The 27,330-nt window shown below is 38.5% G+C and overlaps 1 protein-coding gene across 1 annotated transcript; it reads right to left on the bottom strand.

The window, feature by feature from the left end:
* Positions 1-2,832: 2,832 nt before the first annotated feature.
* Positions 2,833-27,048, bottom strand: SMC3 (structural maintenance of chromosomes 3). The gene is made up of 29 exons (XM_042019296.1): positions 26,912-27,048; positions 22,942-23,017; positions 21,327-21,365; positions 20,458-20,525; positions 20,016-20,087; positions 19,750-19,829; positions 19,140-19,218; positions 17,675-17,792; positions 16,940-17,115; positions 16,258-16,338; positions 15,826-15,990; positions 15,547-15,668; positions 14,981-15,194; positions 13,240-13,343; positions 12,924-13,023; positions 12,311-12,471; positions 10,880-11,021; positions 10,426-10,576; positions 9,262-9,414; positions 8,244-8,395; positions 7,873-8,031; positions 7,061-7,168; positions 6,545-6,653; positions 5,794-6,041; positions 5,460-5,672; positions 4,604-4,795; positions 4,263-4,440; positions 3,625-3,731; positions 2,833-3,314 (listed from the first exon to the last, which is right to left on the bottom strand). The coding sequence occupies exons 1-29, from the start codon at positions 26,924-26,926 to the stop codon at positions 3,243-3,245; spliced, it is 3,654 nt and encodes a 1,217-aa protein (XP_041875230.1). The 5' UTR covers positions 26,927-27,048; the 3' UTR covers positions 2,833-3,242.
* Between the last annotated feature and the right edge of the window lie 282 nt (positions 27,049-27,330).

Below are 27,330 nucleotides of genomic sequence, written 5' to 3'. Positions count from 1 at the left end.
GATCAGTGACTCAGCTGTTAAGTTTCACATATTGATAATTAAGAACAACTGAACACCTATATTGGTGAAACCAGCGGCTCTCTGGATATCTACAATTTCTGGGATGTCCTACATTCCACAGCAAGTGTGTAGTTTCACTGACTTAAAAATTTCAGGTGGAAAAAACAGGACACTGAAGAAACTCAAGGACAGAGTAACTCTCAACAAAGCTTATTTTTAAAACTCTAGAAGAATTTAAAGCACTGACAGACCAAAAAGGCAACTTGTAAATTGTAGTGTTGTATGGTGCAGATATGAACCATCACAAAGAGAACACAAGATCATCCACCTTGGAACACACTCAATCACTCCATTCTGTAGCAATCTGAAGCAAACAGCAAGGAAAACTTCTCTGCTACTCCTGACCTTTAACAGCAGGCTGGGGAAATCAACTTTCTTTAGGTTATATATACTGGTATTTTTTTCACAACATACTTTCACCTTTGCATAAGGACTTCCCTTAAAAAAATTCAGCAACAAATGAGGTTCTACTTTTCCTACTTTCATGCAGTTCTCTCCCATACAATTCATTTTTCAATACAGTGGGCTGGTATGGATTTTGCTACATAACCTTCATCCGTGTTTGAGGCCCTCTTTAACCGTAGCTTCTAACGTAGCAACCCAAGCTCACTGCAGGGAATTCACAGCCCTGCAGAGGCTGTACTTTGACATCTTGAGGAGGTTCTGTTACTTCACCCCTTCCCATTCCAGTCCCATGTGTACCAATGTTATTGTAACACACTCAGCACACCGGATGAAGCAACTGATGGCACTATGTTTTTTCGCAATGGCTATACAACAGAGAGGCAGCACAGCATTAAGGAGCACATGGGAAGAAACATGCTCACAGAAACAAAGTGTCAACTTAGAAAGTAGCCTCTCTAAAAACACCTTTTCAAGGACAGAATAAAGTCTAGCAGCAATTTAAACAAAGAACCACCCCCCCAACTTACCTTGAAAAGGGATTCTGAAAATCTTAATGTATCTCTCAAAATTTGTGCAAGTAGTTCTAAACCTTGTTCTTTAGCAGATGAGAAACTGATAGCTAAAGCCTGTCTACTCTTCCTCTGCGCTGTTATCAACATAGCGCTCAGTTGTTTCCACCGGATTGCTGGTTACCCATTTTCCTACTGCGCTTGGTAACCCAACTTAATGCTACACTCAACCCAGAGATTTCCTGACACAGCTTGTTCCAAGTTATTCAGCTGTATTTAGGCTTCACTATGCTGAGCATTGTAAAAAAAAAAAAAACCCAACACCACCAAAACAAAACCCGTTGCTCTAATCTACTTCCTCTTTAATGAGATTATGTGATAAAACTCATGATCAGTCTTAGATAGATTTAGTATGACACTTCTTAATAAGCACAGTAAGTAGCTTCATGGCCTGTGAACTACCTCTCTCTTCCAAAATTCAAACTAACTGTCATGCTGATACCCTAGCACTAGCAAGCCTCATCAGTTAGCTGAGAGCAGGGCCTGCTACTACCACAGTATGTTATGTATCTGGTGGTCATGGATTACAGACACGTGTCCTTACACACACTGGACCAAACAGCATGAAATCAGTAACCTGAGGTATGAACTTGTGGCTGCATTCTTTGGGTCCTTCTCTGGACTTTGAACTCACTGGCTTCACCAGTGAACCGTGAGCAATTCAGGAACACTCTGGTCTGCAGCAGCCACCCTAAATGCATATTCAGAGCTCTGTATGAAGAGGACAAATTTCAAACTCTTCAGGGTTCTCAAATATAGTCTATTCCCATGCTAAAAATTTTAGGGGCATTCGGGACACTTTGTTTCACATTTTGTACTCTGTCCTCTCTTCACTGAGAAAAGTCTTCTATGCAGCTAGTGAGTCCCTGGAACTATAGAAAGATTTATGTCACAACATCCTCCTCCTCCTGGCTTAAGACTTACTGTAGGTAGTGATTTCCCATGTCTCTCACTATCAGGGGAAGTTGCTCCGTATCAGCTTCAGTACTCTTCTCTCACCCTGCCTTGTGATGCCAGGATATGCACTCCTGAGCTCAGGAGACCAGCCATCAGTGCATGCTCTCCTTTCCTGCACTTCCTGAAGTTCGCAGTGGGGAGCAAAGGCACTTGCAGATCAAAGCCTACCAGAGAGCTTTATTCTTCTGCTTTGTTAAACGTGCCCTACAGAATAAATGCAATATACAAGTTCACTGCTTCTCACTGTACTAATGAAAGTCACATAAGGTATTCTTAAAAGTTATTATGTACTTATAAATGTACTATTTTAACACCAATGGATTCTCTTTTTACAACCACTTTGCTACCTAGGAAATCCATGGTTTGTGGTAAATCCTTAAGTGCTCCAGGAGAACACATCAAATTATTCAGTATCGCTTTGCCAAAACTCTAGACAGCAGGAAAAGATTTCACTTTTTGACTGCTGACTGTCACTTGGCTCAAGTCTTTCAGGCTGAAGGGATGTAATAGACGAGTTGTTACACTGGACAATGTGCAGGAAAAAGAAGGGGCTGTGATTTGTTTTGATACAGTTCTAAGGTTTTGTCAGACTTTCCAGGATTCTCTGATACTTACCCTTTTTTCAGATCAATAACCAGAACACTATGGATTTGGACAAGCATAGATTTGGGGCAGTTTTCTTCTGGGACTGGCAATGTGCAGAAAAGGGGAAAAAGGAGTGGTCTGGGAGAACTGCTTTGTCTCATATTCTGAAATACCCCACTCTAATATGACCCAAGTGTTTACTTCATCTCAGTGGATTCCTCTTCAGAAAGACAATATAACCCAAAAACTTAATATATACAAGTTACAGCCATAAAACCAACCATTTTAATTGAAGCCATTAAAAAAAACCATGTGAGGCAATATAAATGATAAAACTATACTTAGGAAGAAATAGCTAGCACTTTCTGAAAAGCTTTAAAACAGCAACAAACACTTTACAAAAGATTTGAAGGAAGAGAATAAAATTTCCAAACTACAGGTATTGTATAAAGGTAACATTAACAATTATCTTATAAAATACAGCAACAGAGACAAAACGGATACTCAAGCTCATCTGAAACTAAGCCTTCTGGGGTCTTGGTTAAAATGTGTGTTCAAAAACTATTTTAAACAAGGACTAAATACTTCATATTTTAAATGTACAGGTCCCTGGCATAAACATAGCACTATACACATCTTCCAAATAAGCAGTAATTACAAGTTCCTTTAACCATGCGTGGTGTCATCTTCTACAAAGTCTTTGGCCATTTCTGCTGTGATCACATCAATATGACTGACCTGGTGGAACAAAGAAGCATTCAGTTATTACAGTACCTCCTACAGAATAAGACAGACATTTCCAAAGGCTCCAGGACTCAGCAACAGGTCTATGACCAATTTATAACTCCCTTTAAAGAATGAGACATGGGACATCTGCAGGTATTTAAGTTCTCTTTCAAGAAGGAGAGAACTTTTCATAGAAGACCACAACAGAACTAGAAATTGATCAGATGAAGTGAGTCTGATTCACTTTGAACTCTTGCTAAGTCTCAAATGCACAACTTATTTTAATTACAGTGTTTACCGAAAAGCCTATCATACTATTTACCTTGTTTCTGAATTTTACACCATAGAACTTGTCAGCTGACTCAAGCAGTTCAGGCCTAAAAGTTGTTGTAATAAACTGAGCATGTTCAGCTAATTCCATAATCATATCTAAAAAAGAAAACAAAAATTCTTTATTAATGTAATCTTCTCAATAAAGTGAGACAGACAGGAATAGAAAACTCTGCCTTATTCAAAATGAGGTTTTGGTTAATGAAGCAAAATACTCACAAATCAAGAAAGTATTTATACCAGTTTTACTTCCCAGATAACACATACAAAGTATTATCATTAATTGCAGTATGGACTCTGATAAGTCCAGCCACTCAGCAAACCTACTATGGTATTAAACTTCTACAATAAAAACAGCATAAGCATTTTTCCATTAATTTTTAATATCAAACTAGACTTCAAAACAGGACTGTTTTTCAACACACTTAAGTGCAGTAAGGAGACCCTTTAGATGCAGTAACAAAATGGAGCTTCTAGCTAAAACCAAGTTCATGAAACCTTCCCCAAACACACCCCAGGCTTCTCAAAAATGTGCTTTTATGATTAAAAGCTTTATTCTTAAGCATCAGGGATGAGAATACAAACTATTACCTTCAACTACAATGAAGATTATAAAAGGTAGACAGGTACCTGAGACAGCTTTTCTATGCTGGGCATCCAAGGCTTGGTCGATTTCATCAAACAAGTAAAACGGAGCTGGATCACATTTCTGGATGGCAAATATTAGGGCCAGGGCCACTAAAGATTTCTGTCCACCTGAAAGTTGCTGCATTTCTCTCATTTCCCCCTGCTTCCCTGTAAATGATACCTAAGAAAACAATGCAACAGGAAGGTTATTCCATAACACTGAACCACAGCATCACTTGCTATTAAACAAACAGGATCAACTAACTGTTGCCTTTTAAAAATATAGTTCGAAGGCAACCTAAACGAACATGCAGGGGGACTGAAAACCAAGTATTTTTCTTTACCCTTATGCCAACTCCAGTGAACTGATCTACAGATGGAACACTGCTCTGAGATCCAGATCCCCTTTCGCTCTCAGTGCTGCCTTCACCTTCATCCTGGGACTGGCTGCCCTCCACATCTCCTTTCTTCATCACTAACGTGGCCTTGCCACCAGGTACTAACTTTTGGAATACTTCACTGAAATTTTTTGACACCTGAAAAAGAAACAGTCAATAAACCAACTCATTTTTAGAGTGAAATCGAATGCTGTTTTTGCATGAGCACAAGAAGTATCTGCTTCAAAGCAGAGATCCACATTCTAAAGCAGAAGAAATGTATGCTGTACAAAGCTTGACTTAAAAAAAAGAGCCAAACCAACCATTTTTGTAGTATGAGAATTTTCAAAATTTTTTACAAGAAAATGGTACAATTAAAACATAGAACTGTAGCAAAACCAAGATTTATTAAGTAACCTTCAGTTAAGCAAAAAACCTTTAAAGAGAAGAATTCACAGACTTCGTAGTGAAGATCCTTTGTCAACATCAGAATTACTTTCACTAAATCTAAGAAGGGATTTGGTGCAGTTTTTTGCCACAGTTCCCAGAAAGGGTTGTACAGCATACATAGGAACTCACTTGACAGGAAGTATTGAAAAGGTTTAAAGAAAAGCTGGAGTTGTATTGGAGATGCACATATTGAAAATGGTAGCCTATTTATTTTTCAGTACTTAAAAAACCCACAAGCCTGAAGTTACATGACACTGCCTTCTCCCAGTATAGATTTATTTAGTATCTGCTTCTTCCCATATTGCTGCTACACCATGGGACAGCTTGATTGATTTCAGCACCAGCGTCTTTACAACGGTTCCCATTTTGTTACCTGTTTGAAAGTCAGCTGAATAGCCTCATATTTCCTGAGCTCAAGGACATTCATCAGCTCCATGATGGATTTGTAACCCCTGTCCAGTTCTTCTTGTCTTTTTATCAATTTTTCCTTCTGCTCTGAGAAATTCACAAACTGATCTAAAGCTTTTTTATTAACGTGACTGTATTTCTTCAGTTCAGTATTGCACTGCTCCAGCTTGCGGAATAACTGAAAACAGAAAACATTAACACACCAAAGTGACTTGCAATTCTAGCCACATTTGACACCCAAGATGCAGGTGACACTAACATCTCAGGTTGTGAAACATGAAACCAAGGACACTATTTACCTGCTTTAAACTTAAAGTCTGATACTTTTCAAAAGCCTCCTGTGGAAGTGAACCCAACTCTCGGATTTTCTTCATGCATTCCTCTTTCTTCTTGAGAAGCATGCCTTGCCTGTTCGTCATTTTTTCAAGTTCTTTTGTATCATGGTTAATGGCATCCATATGCTCCTTTTCCATGTTCTTCCAGCGTTCCATGCTCTTCTGAAGTTCCTTAATTCCTGCTTCTGTTTTGTCAATAGAGTTATCCAGATCTGCAATAATGAGCAAGAGTACAAAACCCAAAGTTGTAACTCTTACATGCCTGCATAAGATCAGCAATGATCCAAGAAAGTATTTATGAAACAAAAAGATAAACTAAAGAAGATCTATTAAGGAACAGGTTAAATTTCAGGCAAAAGGCTGAAAATCCCTCTTTTCTTCCCCTCGAGAATATGGCTTAAAAAACCCCCAAACAAATGTACTACAGTCATATTGTTCAAGTCTTGGAAGACAAGCAAAGGAAGTTTCAAGCCATACAGATGTGATAGTCTATTTGACAGCAGCTGAGCTTTAAATGGGTTAGACAAAATTCAGAACAATTATACAAGATCTTGCTTGTAGGACAGTTGCCTCACAAGTACTATGCCCTGAAGCCAGAAGCCCATTACCACCAACACAAGTTAATTACAATATGGTCTATTTCTCAATCAAATACGGTATGTGTGAACTTTCAAAACCCTGGAGAGTTTTCTTTCCAAAACATAATGTTACCAACCATCTGACCGTGCCAGTGTATCCTTCACTCGTTTGTTGATAGCCTCAAGTTCTGATGTTGTGGCAGTAAGAACTGTGCCACCTTCTGTTTCTCGAAGCTCATTCAGTTCCTGTGGGATAAATAAATGCCACCAAGCTTCAGCAGGAATGGGCACATAAGTATAAGCCAGACAAACAAGCCATCCTTTCATATAACTACATGTAACTATTATATACATACAACATTCAATATTTTAGTAAAGTTCTAGAGAATAGTTAAGACTTTCAAACAAATCTGTCATTATGATAGTTCTACTTATACACAGGACTGTATTCACAGTAGTTTTTGCCAAAAACTTACTGTACTGAAATTCAAAGAAACACTTAACTGTTTATCCCAGTTTATACATATGGAAGCAAACCCATCACAGATAATGCAGTGTAACAAATGAATATTTATAAAATTATTTAATACGTGTTAGCCCTGGAAATAAACCAAAACCAGACTGCAAAAGTACATTTAAGAGGAAATCCTTACTTGTTCCACTTGGTCTAAGCGTTTTCTCAGATTCTCATTGAGATATGTTTCAACTCTTGTGATAATGCCTTCTAATTTAATCCTCTCATTCAAAAGCTGCCTGTTTTCCTGAAGAAAGTAAAGTAGTGTATTAGTTGCCTTACCTGACTAGGACCATTTTTTCCTTGTTACAAAAAAAAAGAAACTAGTACAACCACAAAACCAAAAAAACCTACTCTTCACACAATTCTGTATATTAAAATATCACAATTCTCTAGACTGTTCCTCTAATTTTAACGGACAGAAAAAACAAATAAGGTGTCTAGTGTAAAAGTCAACTGTACAGATCAGTGAGTTTATTAATCTTTATTTCTATACGAACCCAATTCTTAAACCCAGAAATGCTTTAGAGAGTATATTTAAGAAGCAGTATTTTTCCAGCAACATGTGTGTCAACCAGAAGCTTAGTTTTGTCTCCCCTATCATGTCCTTAAAGGAATTGTTTTCCTTTCCCATACTGTGCATCCTCCCTTCAGATGATACCTATTTGTATTTATTGTTGGAAAGTCAATAGCAAGAAAATTATGATGATTCCAACACAAATAGCCTTAATTCTCACACAATCAACTGGCAAAATTCACCCAGTGTTTGAGAAAACTTGCAAATACACTTTGCAAATGAGAGAACTTCAAACACACCTACTACCTACTACTAATGAAGCACTACTTTAATGACACTATATTCCTAAGTGACTTTTCATACAAAAGGACAAAAACAAGTTTATTGATAAGAAAGGGACTACATTTAATGGCAAGACATTTTCTTTTCCTTACTTGCTGTAGTTGTCGGATTTCATCATTAAGAGCATCCACACGCTTCTGATCTTCAAGACTGAGCTGGGACAACAAATCTGTCCCCAGTTCTGCTTTTAATGATTCTCTAGTTGACTCCATAGCATGTAAACTTGCCTCCAAGCTCTGCAAGCTACGTTGCTGTGGAACAGATATTAGACAGAATCACTCCTCAAAGCAATCCTCAGATTTATATGAATTTCACCTTTATATTAACATATTTTTGTGGAAAATGTCTAGTTATCTCTTCATATTTTGTATTATAATATTAACCAGAAAGGAATGCAAGTTTATCAGTAACATTAATGAAACAATAAAAACCCAGTAACAACTTTCAATATCCCCATACCAACCTTAGGCATAAATGTCTTTTCAGACTGCTGCCTCTTCTCCTTCAGCATTTTCATCTCTGACAAAATACTGTCTCGAGAGGCTTTGAACTTTCTCTGCTGTGTTTCAATTTGCTGCATTTGGTTCATTAGCTGATCAATCTCATTATTAATCCATACTGTGGGCTAAGGAAAATTCTGTCCTTGTTTTAAAAATCATTTTACACCTACTAGTACCTTCAATTTTTTCTATCTGACATATTCATGTGTCATCAAAATAAGAAACAAAGCAAAACTCCACCAAACCATAATAATCAGTTGTAGAGGAAAATTCAAGGATCATCAGCAAAATTAACTTGAGCAGCTTATCAACTTATCAAGTCACTTATCAAGAACTAAGCTAAATGAAGCTTTCCTTGCTTATTTTACATGACATTTAGACCGCTTCTGCTTATTTGCTGTCCCAACAGTGTCTCTAATGCACAGATGCAGGTCAACAAGCAAAGGAGTCCAGGTTGTAGGACAGAACGACCCGGGTGATGCAGAAGAAAATGGTATAAATCTCCCTTACTCCTGAACTGTAGATACTGGATCTCAAAAGGACACTGTGCGAAGAGACTGGAAAGACCAAACTGTCAAGAAACTCAGAGCTTATTATAACACAAAGCTCTCCCATCTCCCCTGCAGAGCGTAAGTGGACTATGTAACACATCAATTCAGGACACAAGTACTAAAAATACAGCCTGAGTCAGAAGAAGCAGAGAAGATTAATACAGAAAACAAGAATATCTGGTTATGGCAGTTACTACAACAGACTCTAAAAGGAATAGAAAGCCTCATTATCTAGGGTTTAACCTCATCTCTAAGTTTTAAAGATCAATATCAAATACAGTAACACAGAGAACTAGGCTGCACACAAAACAGTCAAAAGAAATGCCACAGCTAATATGTAACAAGTCTGTCTCCTGTTTTTCATCTATTACTGTAACCACAAAACAAAAGCTTTGCCACACAACCTTCCCCACTAACAACAAAAGGATATTTTCAATGTTCCTGCGTAAGTTTTCATTGAGCTTTGCTTCAAGTTCACCAAGTTCTTCTTCTGCTTTTCTAACATCTTTTTGCAATTCAAGCCGAGACTTCCTGGTATCATAATAACCTCCAGTCAAAGCACCTCGATGGCTGACTTGATCACCTAAGAGCAGAACAGAATGAGATATAAAGTGCACACTACATGCTTGCCAAAAAGTCCAGCACACTTTCTACAACGGAACTGAGCAGGTTAACTAGAACATTTCAACTAACCTACAAAAGCACTGACTGTATCAGCAATCATATGTTTACAGTAATTAGGGAAATGTTTATTTCTGTATTCATTTTAAGTGCATTCCCTCTCTCAAGATGAACAGAGACTGCTATGATCTCCTTTAAGCATGGGCTTACTTTTGTGTTTGTTTTTAATTAACTTCTGAAACCCATGCAGCTTAAAGGAAAAAAAAATACTTATATTAAGGGAAAAATGTAAATGCCTAGCACTACCAGTTTGGAAAATAATCTCAAGTTTTCTATGAGGAAATAGAGAGATGAAGTAATTAGCAGCATCTGTGGCTTGTAGAGTATGCTGATACTGAAAAATTAATAACTTTCTCCTCAGACACCCTTAGAAATTTTTTCAGATTGACTTTAAGACACAAAAAGACAACAATAAGCCTGCAGGGAATCTGCCCTCTTAAAAACAGGCAATTAACAAGAGATATAGATTGTTTCAGAGAACATAACATGTAAACAATCTGTTGCACAGAAGAATGCACCTTGCCCTTATCAGGAATTAAGGCCATTCATTCACACCCTAAACACTGGCTTGACCTTGGGAAAACACCATGAACACTCCAGCAAAACAAACACCTGTTAAATTGGATTAAAAAAACGGATGAATGCAAACCTAATCTGCCTTGTAATTCTCAGGATGGAGATACATAGCTACTAACATTTAGATCCTAAGAAAATTCCACAGCTTGTCAAGAAATTCTGTATTTTTAAGCATTGTACTTAACCAAATGCAACCTTGTACATACATCTCAGTCAAGTATACTATTATTTTTAATTATCTTATTTTGACAACACTGAACAGACCAAGTTTAATGAGCCCCATGTCCCCAGGAATCCTATTTTTACAATAAATAATTCATAAAATTGCAGTATTTACCTTCCAGAGTGATACAATCCATTGTGAAAGCTCTGGCCAGCTGGGTGGACACTTCCATGCTACGACAAATTAAAGTCTTCCCAAAAACATGTTTGAAAGCTTTATCGAATCTTGGATTGTATCTCAGTTTGCTGATCATAGGAATAGCATCCTGAAGTGACAGAATTACAATTCAGCAATTTAAGTAATTCTTGATTATCAGGTTACAATAAAACTCTACTTATTAGTACTGCCTTTTTACTTGCAAAGTGCAGTTAATAAAGAGCAGATATCTCGTAGGAAAGTGCTTCTCTGTAACAAGAGTTTTTTTATGTTGAGAAGCATACATTAAAAGTAGTATTTAACTGCATTCACCAGAAAAGCAAGTGGTGGGCAATAAGCAATGTACACAGTTCAAAACATGAGGCTTTGTAGTTATGAAGCAAAGGTAGGTTTGAAAGGAATTCTTACTCACATTAGTCTCAGGATAAGCAGTATCTCTAACATCCAGCTTGTTCAGAGGGAGGAAAGTAACTTCTCCAGGAAGGTTCATTTTGTTAAATTCCATTAGGATTTTTGTACTGACCTCATCAGAATCCACAATGTGATAAAACAACCTATTTAACAAGCCAAACAAATAGGCTAAACTTTACTATTCTAAAAGGACAAACATTTGTATACAGACAGTATTCATGCAGGTAGCATTAAATAACACATCACTATAAAGCTGCATTGCATTTTCAATTCCATGCCTTAGAAAAAGCAAGCGGAGATACTCTTTTCACTTTTGCTAATATGGGATCAGCCAACACCTTTACATTCCACCATCCAGCCAAGAGCAGCTCAATACATGTACAGTGACACTGTGTACACACCTCTGTCCTGCATTTCCATACACAACGTTCAACCCTCCCTCTCTGCATAGATCTACAGAATTTGTCTCTGCTACCTCTATACACCACACAGAGAGACACAGACCACATTCACCGACCTCCCTGCGCACTATGAGGATTAGCACCACAGGGACTGAAATAAGCAATTTTTTCTTTGCAAGTTGAACTACAGCTTGCTTGTTACAGCTTTTTCCAAATTATGGGGCACAACAGGATTCAGAGAGAACTGAAAAGTGCTTGGAAGAGACGCCCTTGTTCACACTGAAACAGAAGTTGCAGAAGCGCCACTGCATTCCAGTCGTGGTAGCATCAATATTTCTATGTGACACTTTGCAAGATCATGTCACCTCTGTGCTCTTTCCAGCTCTTACGCTACTACCTACATTTCATTAAAACAAGAACTTTTATGACTACTCATGAGTTGGAACAGGGACTGATCACACAAAAAGACAATTTTAATTAGATGTTGCAGCAAGTGGTGGATCACCCAACAGACACTTACTTCTTCTAGAAAACATTTTACACAGACTCATTAACACTCAACATCTTTTCAGACAGCTTTTAAACAGTAGTTTTTGACAGTTTAGAGACCATTCTCAACCATGAGATTTTCTAGTGCAAATGAAATAGTTCTTACTGTTACTGAAACATCAGCCTTGCTTACTGTAGAATTCTCCACACTAGAAGATGCTGTCCATTTTATTCAATGTAAGTCTCACCACCAATCAAGTGTCAGGAGTGTGGGTCTGGGGCCTTTTTGGTTTTTTTTTTCTTTTTTTCTCTCTGGTTTTGTTTTAGGTTTTTTTTAGACAAAGTCAGGAGCAGCTAGGACTAATATTTAAATAGGCAGAATTCTTCTTAGTTCCTTCACAAAGGAATAGCAGTTTGATCATGCTATATAGAAGGCCCTTTGACAAAAATAAGCAAGACATGAAGTTCAAAACAATAATATTTCAGTAGCAGCTTGCAACAACAACTGAATTGTGACACTGCACTAAAGAGCACATAATTACCTGTTCCCTGCAGTGACTTCAACACAGGTGTAGAAAGCTGGTTCACATTCAAAGTTATTCATCACGATTCCATGATAGCCATTTAGAACATGCTGGTTTATGCCTTTTCGACGGAAGTGCTCCAAAACTTTGTTTATGCTGTCTATACCATTCAAAATGGCCTGTTAAAATACAACTAATTACTGTATTGCAGCTAAAACGTGTGGGCATAATATTCATTTTACCGTTACCTTTGTAACAGGTGTAACCTTCTTTTTTGCCAAATTCCTGTAAACCTACAGCACTAACAGAAGATACCGAAATAAGAATCCATCACTTCTCAGTTTTTTTTATTTGGGGTTTTTTTAAGCAAAAAGGTATCAGAAGAAATTTTAAAAACATTCCATTTCTTCCTAGTCTCCTTATATCAACTACCTTGAGCTTGCAAAACTCACTTTCAAGTAGCTCTAGAACTATAAATATTTGAAAAATTCAGCTTAAAATATAATTTGTCGAACTTAATTATGACAGAAAGACAATAATTTAAAAAATAACTTATATCTTTCAGATGAAACTGACTTGTCCTTTAAGAATGAGATTCCACAAGGGATTCTCAAGAGCAAGGTTATCTTACCTTTCCTGTTGCTGCTCTGAGAAGCTGCTGTTTCTTTTCTAGATCCTCCCTCTTTGCAGCAAGAGCTTGTTGTTCTGCATTCTCTTCTCTCCATAGATAACTACAGAACAAAACCAATAAAATTTTGTAAGTGTGAATGCAATCTGTAAGTTTTATTATTATTTTCTTAAAGACTGCTAATCTAATGGGAAGGCAAAGTGCAGAAGTTCATACATGGCCATATTTAAAAAACATACCTACATGCCATGTTAAAAACTACACAGTTGGGGTCCTTCACATTAAGTGAGATTGAGATATATTTCAATTAATTACTAACTTTCTTTCACTCTGTAGCTCATCCTTTTTATTTTTCACTTCATAGTATTTTCTGTCCAATTCTTCAACACGAGCCTTCACTTCATTAAGATCCTGGTCCAGTTTCTAACACAAAGAAAAGAACAGTATGAAACTACAGCTCTCTATATTAAAAAAAAAAAAACAAAAATAACCAACCCTTTATTTTATTCAATACTGAACTACTAAAAAATCAGGTAAGTCCTACAAACATTCTAACCAGTTTACAACAAACTGCAAAAGCACTAAGAAAAAAGACAGCTTTGTAAAGAAGCAGTAACAAGGTGTAGGTGCCACACAGATCGCAAGGCAGGCACTGAGTTCAGCCGTGCCTCTGGGCATTAAAGTGAAATGGATCCCTGTAAGTCACGGCAAGAACTGGAATCAAAACAGTAACTAACATACATATAACTTCTGTGTAATCATGCTCTGAAATGACATTTGTGATAAGTACAACTAATCTTGTGTATCATGTCAACCTGCTATTAGTCAAAAGTCTCAGCCTGCTCTCCAGCAGTACTAGATTTTCAAGACAGCTGCTGTCAACAGTGTGCTGTTTAAGCCAATGCACAGACATCCTCCCTTTGCTCACTTAACACCTGCCATTTTCAAAGCAGCTCAAGGCTAGCACTCATTAGTGTTTACAAATTTATATGTGTACAAGGAGAAGTAACTGTGTTCTAAAAACACAGCCAGCTCACTCCAAACTAACCCTGCAAGCTCTCAATCACATTCACCCAAGATGCCTTCTCTTTGAACAACAAAAAGCTATACAACTCTTCACCTAAGCATAAATCAACCTTCCTTGAGGAGGAAAAGGAAACCAAGACATGTTTATAGAAAGGAATCAAAATCCACAACAAATTGAACCCCTTCAATTTTATAGAATTACCACTGAGCAGTCCAGTACAATTGCAGTCAGCCAGTGGTAAATGCTGTTTTCTTCATTCACCAACTCAGAGAATCACGACTTTGATAATGTGGGTCCCAATCAAGAAGTGTTTTAGCAGAACACCATCATCTTTGTACAACTACACTCCTGCCTGGTGTCAGACTGACCCTTAATTTCAGTAGGTATATTACACAAAGACCAAGAACACCATCAGCATTGGCACTGTATGCTCTCTCAATATAAAAGCAGTGTTTTCACAGCTGGAGCTCCTAGCAGGAATGCTATCTTTGGATTATTTTGCTGTATTTGCACTCTAAGAGCTGTTTCTGAATGGAAATTAAAATCTAAGTTATGCAGGTAATACAATAACAGATTAATCTTCTAACATGCCTAGGGATGCAACTTCTAACCAGCTGCAACCATGGCACAAGGGTGCAGTGCCTGCTGCATAGTTAAAAAGATCCTCTTGCTTGGGGAAAATGAGAGAAGTGGAAACAATCAACACAGACTTCTATAAGAACGTAACAAACTTATCTACGACGTGGCTATGTTCAATGTAGACAAGAGCAAGGCAGATAGAAGCCTCTTCCTGGTAACTCAGGCCAAACATATTGGGGAAAATACCAGGAGGCAAAGCCAACATAGAGAGTGAAGTTAGTGCAATGCTAAAGGAGTTTAAAGCTTATCTGCAGATTTTCAGTAAGCATTTTTCAAAGACCACATCCAACCAGAAAGTCACATCATCCTTATAAATATGCATTGAAGTCTGACTGTCCAAGACTGAGTATTTAACCCTTCTCCCAAAAAGACTGAGAATAAGCTGAAAACTTACACTGTACTGTTCCAAGTTTTTCTCCTTGTTTGCCTCTGTATCCTCTAAATCCTTGTGTATAGCTGCAATCTGCCGCTTCTTGTCATTGATGGCTTGATCTAAAGACTTCAGCTCTTTCTTTATCCACTTATCCCTTTCCTCTTTGGAAGTAAACTGGCTCCCTCGACCTTGTTTTGCATAAAGATCTGTTCTTTCTTGTGTAGCCTGTGCAAGTCTGTTTTGAGAATGGAAAGACATGCTGTATTATAAAGAAATCTTGAATTTATTAAAAGCAAGCATTAAGAATTACAATTAGAATTTTCAAGACGTGTCAAACCAGGCTCTAAAATTTAAGCACCAGATCAGTAACAAAAAGGATCATGTTATAAAAAATAAAATCATCCACAAGAAGTGGTTAAGCTTAGAAAATCATTTTGCCAAATACTGCTCCCATCCCAACAATAAAGCAGGCTTTTTACAGACCGTCTCCAAGTGCATGTAGCTACCCCACTGTCAAGCAACATGTACAAGCTTTTGTTAATTGCAGATGGATAGCATTGATAAAATTTGTACAGAATGCCACAGACCTAGCAATTCCCCTCTCTTCTTTTTCTTTTACGCTGTTAAATTTTGGCTCTGTTTCTGCCAGTTCTTTCTGCTTCTCCTCGATTTTCTCAAGAAGTTTTTGCCTCTCTTTTAGCAGTCTTTTCTGAAAGTCAAACAAAGCAGTATTTAAAGCTAGTATTTAAACTAATCTACCAAACCTTACAAAACAGTGACAGGCTCCAGTCTAAAACCAAAACCTCAGTGTACAAGAATACTTCCTTGTGCCAGTGACATTTTAAGACTTCACTGCTGTTACATACCCTTTGCTCACTGTTGCCAGCTAATTCATCCTGTAGATCTTTAGCCTTCAGCTCTAATTTAGTCCTCTGTTTGATCTGCTCCTGTCTTTCAGCACTAAGTTGCTCCTTCTCTTCTTTCATTGCAGAAATCTTTGTCTTCAGTTCTCGAACTTGCCGTTCTATTTCCTATGCAAATTTAAGTATGCAGTATCTTAAACACTGAAGGAATATTTCACTATTTATCAAAACTCACAAGATCATTATTCTGTAGATCACAATACAGTAGATGTGTGAAAAACCCCAAGCTTCCAAACAGGATGAACGCATGCAACAGAATTTAATATAATTTTAGACACCACCAGCCCTCACCCTCTCCCTCTCTCCTTCCTCCAAAAAATCCCCAAAACCACAAAGCAAAACACACCTCTGGAGAGCCCTTAAAAATATTTTTACCTCCATTTTATCTCTAGCATCTTGCTGTGCATCTCTCAGCTGCCTGGATTTTTCTCCACTTGTCTCTCGTTTAGCAGAAAGCTGTATGGAAATATCACCAATAGCTTAAGTAGCCAGATTCTGTTTTAGTAGTAGTTCCAGAAAGAAATTATTTAGTGAAGAACAGTGATGCTGAGGAGTACATACAGTGCAGGTAGTTCGGTGCACAGCTGAGGACTGCTGCAGATTGAGTTTTGGGTGGCGGAAGCCACAGGAAGAGAACTAACGTCCCGTTGCACAACAAAGGGCATGGGAAGCCCCAGGCTTCTACTGTGATGGGATAAAAACTCAGTTTCCTTTGCTGGAGTCCCTCCTTGGAGGCACCAGCTTGAGCTGTTCCTTTGTTATTTAGTTACTGCATCAAGATGCAATTATTTTAAGGATCGAGACATGTGAGACTCTGCTATGGGAAATCTGATCTGACTGTGAGCGTGGTGTGCAGGGAGTCAAGCGAGGCACCTGTGCTGGGAAGGGGCTTCGGTCCTAGCTCAGGTGGTGTGGTTGTGACTGCCAGAGTGGCTCCTGGGTGGCTGGACAGGAAAGTTTCCTTAACACTGTCAGGACTCCATCAAGGAACAAAAGGGGATGGTAGCAAAAACAAACCAACAGCTCATTACATTTTGTACTAGCCAAGATACTTTACCTCATCAAGCTTAGCTCGGGTTTCATTAAGTTCCTGATTATAAATGGTGTATTCTAATGCTCTCCTCATTTTATCCCATTTCTGGTATTGTGCCAGTTCTTCTTTCTCCTCTTCTAGAGTATGCAGTCGCTCTTCAATGTATTTCAACAACTCATTGATCTTCTCTCTCTTGCCCTCTTTAGAAAGCATGACAAGATTGAAATTCAGTTAAATGCTGTAATATAATCTCTCATCTTTACAGCCACTGAATCTACTCCAGTGATTAACTATTTGTCAACATACATGAAATGTTCATACACCCCATATACAGAAGTTCTCAAAAAAACCATCCTAACAGCAGAATTGTTGGTACTTGTTACGTAATGCAACACAAGCATATACTCTCTTGGCTCATACACTTAAAATATTATAGACTGTACAACAAACATGAACTTTAGTGTTTGCACAGCAGTAGGTATCCTGATTTTTGGATCACTGCCAGCTGACATCACTCATATATTTTGAGCAGTACATTTATCTGTATTAGCTTAGCTAAAAAGTTTTATTACTAAAAGCACACAGAAGGTAACTTACTAAACCTTTTGAGATATTGGAAATTCAAGGAGGAAATATGACAAGCTCTGCATGGTTTAACATACCATGAACAACATCTATCTAGCTTTACTGAAAAAGCCTGAAGTTTTAGAGTTAATTGACTTACTGTGGCATAAAGCAATAATTTCTTAGAAATTTTACCTGTTTCTTTCATTAATGAAATACTCTCCTCTTTACGTTCATCATACACTCTGGTACCAGCTACTTCTCTCAGTAATTTCAGTCTTTGAGAGTCAGGAGCTGTGGCCATCTGGTTGATCTGAAAATTCAAGATCTATGATTTCAATAACCTGCTCTGGATGGATGGCTAACCACAACAGATCAAAGATTGCACTTTTTTGCTCTGCCTGCTTGCCTGAGGTTTTGGCAGGAAGATTCAGACACACAGCACACACCACCCTGCTTTCTTTTTGAGACAGTTAGTTTAGGACAGCAAGTATTCTGCTTGCAATGAAATTTATTGCTTTTCAAATGTTACCATTTGTTGCCAAAACTCAGGATACAAGTATTATGTACACTGAAGAAATCATAAACCACTCAAAATTATGTTTAGAGAAACTCAAGCTTGGGCTTTTAAGTCCTGGTACTAAATCAAAGAGTTTAAGTGCCTCCATAAAACCACACTAAAATGTAGGGATTACAAATCTTAGAATAATTCACAGCATGAAACACTCATTAATATGACATCAAATCAGTCATACAATTACACCCAACGTAAGACTCATTTCCCTTTAATAGAATTTCAGTGGCTGCATGCTTTTGTAAGAAGGTAACTGTTTCTTATTTGTCTTATACTAAAACCAGTATGTGTATTTTGGCTGTTAGTGTGCACCAATCCTCACTACAAGCGCCTTTCCAGCTCAAGCTGTTTCTTTCAAATACATATATTCAACTGTATAGGAAAATATGTCCGGATAAACATCTGGCAGACTGTACTATGGGTTAGCATTCCTGACATCAAGTGCTCCTCAAGTGTCCTGCATTCCTCTCTAAGTATGCCTTCCAGTAACCTTTTGGAGGTGACACTTACCAGCATCTCTTTGATCCATCCTGTGAGCCATTACAAGTAGTCTGTTCTTTGTCTGCAGATGTGGGTGTCTTTTGAAAGCTCTAGTAAGCTGCTTGGGTCTTCAAGACCAGTTAAGACAGGCCATGCCATGAGCCCTTTACCTGATGTGCACTTTTGGTACTTCTGCATTTTCCACTCATTGTCCACTGACAGTACTTTTTAACCTCTAATTCTCTACCATTACTTTGCTGCCTCATCTGTAGGCCCAGAAATCTTTGAATTTACACTGAAATAGTCACAGGAATCAAGTCTGCTTTGTATTTAACTATATGGAAAAAAACCTCATTGTAAAGATGACCATGACACAAACCCTTTACTAAATATCAACATTTACAGACATTAAGTTTTTTTTCTTAAAATCAACATAAACTACTAAAACAGTAACATCTGCCAAAGAAACAGCTACATACAAGAACTATTTCAACTACAGTAGATTTAGGTTTTGGTTTACTTCTGAAATAATTGAACTAAGTTTGGCATCCAGGAAACATTGATACCCTTGACAGTGATTCCTTCTACTTTGTGAAAAAGACTTACCTTTCCTTGTTTGACAATATAGTAGGGATTACTGCGAGAAAATCCAGCACTTTCAAGAAGATTCATGACATCATTTTTCCTGAAATGTTATTATGAAGCCATTAAAAACTTATAATAAAAATGACAGCTGTAAAAACGCAGTAAAGTATCACAACTACACATCACATAACCACCGTGTGCAATGCATGCTCTGTTTGAAGAAGCTTCTTCATTTGAAAATGGTGATACTAAAATGAAATGAGAGAATAAAAATGGAAAATATCTAAAATACTATAGAATTGGAAAGAGATTAAGAAATAAGGACCTTGAAGCACAGAGGAGGGAAATACAGGCAAAGATATCACAAGGAAGGATATAAAACCACCTAGAGTGTGATAACTTTTATTTTAAAAAGCCCTGAAAGAAATACTATGCAAGCAGTTAAACACCCCATCAATGGATGGATTAAACTGCAAATTCAAAGTCTGCTGTCTATTGCACAAGGACTGACACCCAGTATTACACAACAGAAATAAATTATTTCATGCTAATGATGCAAGTGTTGGGTTTGCCTGTAGAATTTTACAGGAATATTACTATTCTCATTCAGATAAGAAAAAGAAGTACCTACGTCACCATTTTCTTGTCTAAGAAATATTGGTCCTTCTTGGCTCCAATGACTCTGCGAAGTGAGACTTCCTCTTTATCAATCTTAAGAAAACAAAAGCCAGTAAATACACATACCTACTGCAAGCAGCTGTAACTAACCCAGAATGTTTATGGCACTTTTTACCAGAAATGACTCAAAAGCAATTACCATACTGAAGTCTTCCATAACACTGAGACTACTTGAGTCTGAAATTATAATCTATGTCCAAAGAAGTTCACTGAACTTACCGGTAACCTGTTGTCAGAATTGTCAAATATAATCTCCACAAATGCCGAAATAACACGAGGACCTGTACCTTCCTAAGAAAGGAGATGTTTTGGTTAGACAACTGCCACCTTATAAAAGATTTTGAACTCATTCTTCTTCTCTTTTCCCTGATGACCCCACTTCCCCCTTCCTTTCAAGGACTTGAGATGCAAAAGCATTTACATAAGATCCAGCATGCATATTTTTATTTTTGAAAATCTTGGCTACACATTCACTGGTGTGCATTATCAACATAATGTATTACTGTGTAATAAATTCCCTTTTGCCAATGGAAACAAAGAAAGATGCTTTCAAAATAATTAGCTTAAAATATCCACAGCTCAGCAATTTTAACATTTTTGTTGTACCATTCAAATGCGTTAGCTTATTCTTTAGTTTTTGTTGTTATACACCTTCACTTACATGCAGCAAAGCCAGTCTCTGCTCCGGACGAAGATGACTAAACTCATCACTGAGGACAAACTGAATTGCTGTAATGAAATAGTAAAGAAACAGAAGATTTATTCTTTCCTTCAGGGAGCTATGCAGCAGTTTCATTAACTCAAAACACAGTGGTTTACTGTTGTATAATACAGTCATGCTGTTGCTAAAATCTTACAATATTTCTTCATTAAAAACCTTAATTTGCTGGATCGTTATCACTCGACCTGCTGTACAGCAGGATTTATCTGAAGTAGTTATTGTTGCCACATTTCTGGTTCACTGCATAATCATTAACAATGCTGAACAAGTAGGAATTCATGAGCTTTCCTCTACATATACGCAGCACACAGGCTAGGCTAAAAATATTGCTAAAATACTTAGCACACAGCAATTTATAAACACAACTGTCACAAAGACTACTGACACCTTTAATTAGCATCTTTGCTCTTCCATTAGTGCTCCCACCCCACACAATCCCCCTCATAACCTTACATTAAGCTGTGTTAAACTGCTATGGAGTAGAATTTAGCCACTAAGGACATCTAAAACTACTGCAAATATCATGAACATCTTTCATGGTGGGCAACTTTTAGAATCACTCTCCTGTAAATACTTTTGCCAACTGAAAGCCTTAGAAGGCCCTTAGTAAGAGAAGCTGAATTCTAGGGAAAAACCTGGACTAAGTATTGAACAAGTGCATTGAGATATGCCTTTCATCACTGTCAAGTAATTTCCAATCTGCCACTCCTTATTGAGGAGGATAATTTGTTAAACCAAATTCTAGCACAAACAAGCAAAGAAACCTGGTATCTTCAGCATCCCTTGGCTAATAAGAAATCCATGCTTACCATAAAAAAAGTTGCTTTTTCCAGATCCATTTCTTCCCACTGAAAATTAAAACACAAAGTATAGCACAGGTTATAGTTGACATAGGTTAACAGCGCAATGTACCTTAAATACTACATAAAAATATTCAAGAGCAGAACCCAAATATAACACAGCCAAATGAAATCTCAAGGGAATGAGGTGAACTTGGTAGGTGGATCACTTAGTCATTGAGTACAGGACAGTAGCCCTTTGTCCACTCAAACACATTACCTGGATTTACAAACTCCAATACTATTCCACAATGAGAATAATAGTTATTCCAATCATATTTATTGCCGGGCTTTTTGCTTCTTATACTGATATTCTGATGAATAAGAACAGTAGACCTAAGCCAAATTCTCCTGGCCCCAGAACATTTATCCAGAGGAAACCATTTGCCTGTGCATTCAGGTTGGCTGTATGAACTTCACATAGCACATTAACTTCTTAATACTCCACTTGTTAATCCTGCAGTGTTTTTTTTAGGAGACTGGAATAAGTGCTACTTCTATATAGAAAAATAAAGGTGTAAGAACAGAGCACTACACCAACATAATTTCAGTGTTTATTCCAAAGTGTTTCAGCAAGGCCCAGAGTCTTCTCTTTAGCATCAGCACCTGCTGTATCTGTTTCAAACCCACCTGTCTTCCAGCAGCAATGAACACCCCAGGCTTTTCATCCCTGCCTGCCTACATGCCATCCAGATTCACCTCATCCCCAAAACTACTTGGGATTACAAGGCATTCTTTTTAAAAAAGCAAAAAACCCTAAATGAAACAGAATTTTTAGTGTATTTTAAAAACATTAATACCTGGATAAAGTTTTAGCTCCTGAGGAAATAACTTTACTTAGCAAGATATCTATTCATGTTATATGCATGTTTTTACTCCTAGTACCAGAGTTAAATCCTGGCTATTAAGATTTTATGTCCGAAACTGACTGTTTGCTGTTGGGTCAGCAGTCTCAAAAGCTGCTGCACAATCACTAAAATCAACGCAAACAAAAAGGGAGCGCCAGGCGTCCATAGGCAGAAATAGGAAGAGGTATGAGAATGGTGGACAACAATGTGCTATTAAAATACGTGTTATTTATGAAACTGCCCTTTAAAACTTACACTTTTTGACAGTTTACAGTCCAGAAATTCATTCCCTTAAAACTGGAAGAAAGAGGATCATCTTTCTCTGCACAAGTTCATAACTGCTGGTGTGCTTATTTATAAAAATTATGACACTTGCATAGATAAAAAAAAAATAAGAACCCCCATACAAATTCTCTGCTGCTCTTCCTGCAAGGAGAACCTGTAAAGGAGGTCTGGCTGATACAGAGATGTGCACCTAGGAAGGATTTTATGAACCTCACTCTGTTTCTGAAGATTCAGCTCTTCTCCCAGCAAAACTGAATGTTAATAGTTGTTTGCTGGAAGTGGAGCAGGCCTTGTGGTACATTACAGACAACTGTACAGAAGTTTCCAAAACAGAAAATACAACCATCACATGTAAGATGACTATTAAAAACTATAAAGGAGACTAACATGAATATCACCTGAAATAAACGTGCAATTTTAACTAGTGCTAAAAGGCAAGTATCAGAACTTACCAATGACATTGTGTTTGGGGCTGAATGGGTCCACAATGGTTTGGTCCCTGTAGCTTCGAAAACCCTGAATGATTACCTGGTGAGAAGAGGAAGTTATTTTATCAAAGTTCTCTCTGTTCTTGAACAGTTTTTGTACTGTAAGGTTTGACAAAATATTTACATCAATTGTAATTTACCTGCCCTTCCTGCACACATTCAGCTTTTCATCTCAAGATGAGAACTTACATGAAACTTGCTCCTCACCTAAGAATCGATTTAGGGACAGATTTCTCCCCTAGCAAGAGATGCTGGTATTTGTGCAGGCCAAAGCATAGCAAGCAAGAGAGTTCCAAGAGTTTTTTTTAACAAATCACACAAAAATATGTGTTTGCCTAAAGTATCATATATAGGAAAGAAAACTCAATATAACAAGCACTTATATTTAATTTTTCTAATGCAATCTACTTACAGCAAATTCTCCAAGCAGTGCAACTGCAGGTTGCAAAAACTGTACTAGACTGCCTATTTCACATGCAATAGTCTCATTTTACTGCACAATCTAGAGGGAAACATAAAAAGGCAAGCTTGTCTTGGTTCTACCAATTCACAGCCTAACAAGATAAAAATGTGCACAAATAACTTCAGGAGCTATGAAGCAAATAGTCTGGAAGCACCACATCAAATTTCAACTATTTAATTTCAGCAGCATTTTGAGGTTTGCCAGGCCTAGTAATATACAACGTACAGAGTTACAATATCCTAAAATTTCAGCTCTGCATAGCAACAAAACTGATCCAACTTCCCACACCAAGCAACCTGTTTCATACATCAAAGCTGTGCTGAAAGCACGGCAGCTTTGCTCTGCTCAGTACGACACCAGAAATGCAGCAGCCACCTGAAGGTTTGACATTTGCAGATCTTCCAGCAAGAACACTTGAAACAGGACTACAGTTACCATTTAATAGTTGTGTTCTTTGCCCAGCTCTTCCCCAAGAGAAACAGGATACAGTTAAAACAGTGGCAGTGTTTCACTATGACAGCTACAATACACTAAAAATCACTTAAGAAGACACAAAACCATCTTGCAAGATACTCCTCAATACTATTACTGCTGAAGCTTAAGATACGAAATTATTTAGATATTTTGTTTGTAAGGTCTATGGTCCGATCACCATTTTCTCTTTCTCTGAACATGTCATTCCTTCTCTCACACCCTCAAGTATTAAAGTAGCCCATATTCCAGAAAATGAGCATAATACTTTTTATTCAAGAAGCAGATACAAAACTTCAGGAAAAAGTCCAGAAGTGGTACTGTAAACATTTAAGCAAGCCTTTCCTCACTACTACAAAAGCCTCTATTAAGTGGACACCTCAGCATCTCAAGAAATAACTACCTTCAGTACTGCATTCATATTCTGTAATATTCTGGTAGCATTACACAAACAGTTGGGAGAAGAATTCTGCCCACAAGAAGTACTGGAAAAAAAGTTCCAGTGTTTTGACTGGGAGAAGAAAATGCCCCTATTTATTTATGCCAAGTTTGATCCTCAGTCTTTCTCCCATTATATGACAGCCTGCTACTAAATATTACTGTGGAAAATTCCTCTTATCACTTGTTTGTACTAATGGATTAAAACCATCTTGCTAATATTGAATGAAAATGCCATGTCAGACAGCAACTCAAACACTGGAGTTTATAAAAATCAAAATGAAATAAAACTTTAAGGTATTAATTAAGTTTTAGTCAGAATTCAACAGAGCCCTTCTCTTCCCAGGCATTATAGCTCCCCCATCAAATTCTCTTTGCAAAATTATTTCATTACTGGAATCTGAAGCTAAAGGTAGGCAGAAAATTACTAGTCCTTGACCATCAAATATCAGATTGAAGCAGAAGCTATTTTGGAAAAGGAATAGTGTTCCAATACAGCTTCCTTCAATACTTTGCCTACCTAAACCTTTTCTGAACTGCAATTGTCTGTGCTCCCTCTCCTCAGGCCAGATAGTTTTCTCTAACCACCTGCACTGTATTCAGATCAGCTACACTGGAAGCAATCAAGGATTTCAGAATCTAATGGACCAAACTACAGAAAGCAGGTTTAAGTCAATGTATGGACTGAAGACCCAGGCACTGTGGCTGTGAATACAAACACCCAACCCTCCCTAAAAAAACCAGTCTGCCTCATCTACCAGATGGAGACTTTTGCAGCAAGCTCTGTGCCAGCAGCTTTCAAAGGAAAAGCAGGAACAGAATATCTTACTCAGGTCTTGCCACTCACCCTAGGCCACAGCAACTACGTTCATTCACTTTGATTTTACATATTAAATAAAAAATATTTTTAAAAACCCAGAAGTTTTGAAACAGTGCTGCTTCCAAACTCACTAGATTTCAAGGGGAGGGGGAGAAATTAAAAGAATGGGCGAAAAAGTTGGTCTTTACTACATTTTTCCCATAATATTTTGAGAACATCTGGATTGGAATAATTAATTTACTTGAGTCTCATAAGAACCTGAAAGTCTCTATAAAATGATAAAAACAACCAATTCTTATTTCTTGAATACTGCTATAGAAGCATAAACTTTTACCACAAGGTACTGGGCACAACTTTCACTCAGGCACCACGGAGTGTGATACATGCAGACTCTGAACACCACCATCTTGTCCCCAAAATTTTTCTCTAGATGGTTTATCACTTCATCCATCCTATATATTCTGAAACTTCATTACTTCTTCGTTGCCTTGTATAGACTCAGATTAAGAAAAATATTTTTAATGTTCAAACTCCAGGAATAACGTCTGGAAAACAACAAAATAAGGGATACTGATGGAATCAAATTCATTCTTACTCTTTTTATTCTCATGTTCACACATTGTTACACTCTCTTTCATAGCTCCTATAACAGTATTGGTTACTGACCACCCAATCTTCCTTCTTTCTATTTTCCTCAAAATGAAACGTTTCCCCTGTTCTGAGTTAATTTGGACTCTTACTCTATGTATCTTCACTGCTGTTTGCTTTTGGGAATTCAAATCTGGAGAACAAAAACTCTTACTCAAAGTCTTTAAAGCAATGTGCCCACCTATGATGATAAGAGTGATTTACAAAAACACGATCAAAAGGCGTTTGAAACACTGCCCAGTCAGCCAAACAGTAGATGAAAACCTGGTATCTGTGGAGAACATGCACTTTCAAAGTTAAGTAAGTATTCTTCTTACAAAAAGACGCCTGCAGGGTGTCAGGAACAGGTCAATTTTGAGTCCACCAGGAAATCAGAATCCTGGTAGGCTTAGTATGAACACACATATGCAGCACCACGAAAGCAGTAACAAAAATCTGCTGCTAAAGCGGTTGCAGGGATACTACAGAAGTAATATAATGATGACCTCAAAAACTGTTTTAAAAAGGTCCATACCAGGATCTTTTTAACTGAGCACCAGCCATAGATCCTTTGGCAAGGGTGAAGTATAACAGGTGAAATGGTTCATGCCCGGGGGCCTGAGACAGCACCCCAAAGCAAAGAAGAGACCCCACAACTTGAACAGCTGAAAGATGCCTCTGACAGCTGAGCAGAGCCCTCTGTTTGGGTACGAGCCTTCCGCAGCCGGGACACCGGGGTTGGCGTACAAAGGGGCCCCGCGAACAAGTCTCGGGTCCATGAAAGAGAACCCCCAGCGCCACTTCACACTTGCAATGAATGAAAGGGGAGCAGAGAGACAGAGAGAGCACCACCAGCCCAGCCGGCGGAAAGACCTGAACCGTGGCCGGGCCGGGGGCACCTCCGCCAGCCTGGACCTAGATCCGCCCCCCGGGATAGAAAAGATCGAAGAAAAGGCCTCCGAGCCCGCCGCAAGCCCGCGGACCCCCTGCTGAGGGCCGGGCAGATGTGAAGGTGCAGAACCCCCAGGCCCGGGGAGGGGAGGGCTGGACCTACCGCCCCGGCCAGGCCCAGGCCGCACCGCACACTGCGGTCTGCGCAAATCCCGCCGGCTCACCTGCTTGATGTACATGTTTGCCGAGGATGGGGTAGGCCCGCCACGCTGTCGCTCAGCCCGCCCTCGCCGTCTCTTTCCGGTCCGAGCGCTCGGCTTGACCGCGGGTCTCCGCCGCCGCCTCCCACCCCCTCAGCCGCCCCCCGCTTTCCGCACAGGGCCCCGCTCACCCTCACGCAAACAAAATGGCGGCGGACCCTCCCCGTCCCGTCCTGGCACGAACCATTCAGCGCCACTTGGAGGGAGAATTGCAGAGCAGAGGACGCGCTCCTGTCCCGCCGAAGAAGGCACACTACGTGGGACTTCGGAAATGTCCTTTTTACAATCTTCTAAAGTGTCTCGGTGGTCTTTTGGAGGGCGCTGAGTGGCGGGGAAGGCGGGTCACCCTGCCTCCAGGCCGCCGGAATCCCCCCAGGGAGTTG

The sequence above is a fragment of the Corvus kubaryi genome, unplaced genomic scaffold (assembly GCF_017639235.1).
Source record: "Corvus kubaryi isolate FWS band 111438036 unplaced genomic scaffold, C.kubaryi_AGA036_p1.0 138, whole genome shotgun sequence".
Lineage (NCBI taxonomy): Eukaryota > Metazoa > Chordata > Aves > Passeriformes > Corvidae > Corvus > Corvus kubaryi.
The sequence above is the reverse complement of the archived record's forward strand: the minus strand, read 5'-3'. Positions and strand labels throughout refer to the sequence as shown.

Bases quoted from the DNA above. Each gene is read 5' to 3' on its own strand.
- SMC3 (XM_042019296.1), bottom strand. The intron at 20,526-21,326 runs GTAAGCATGGAT...ATTTCATTACAG, and splicing joins AAAAAGCAACTTTTTTTATG to CAATTCAGTTTGTCCTCAGT. The intron at 19,830-20,015 runs GTAAGTTCAGTG...TGTTTTCTTAAG, and splicing joins ATTCTGACAACAGGTTACCG to ATTGATAAAGAGGAAGTCTC.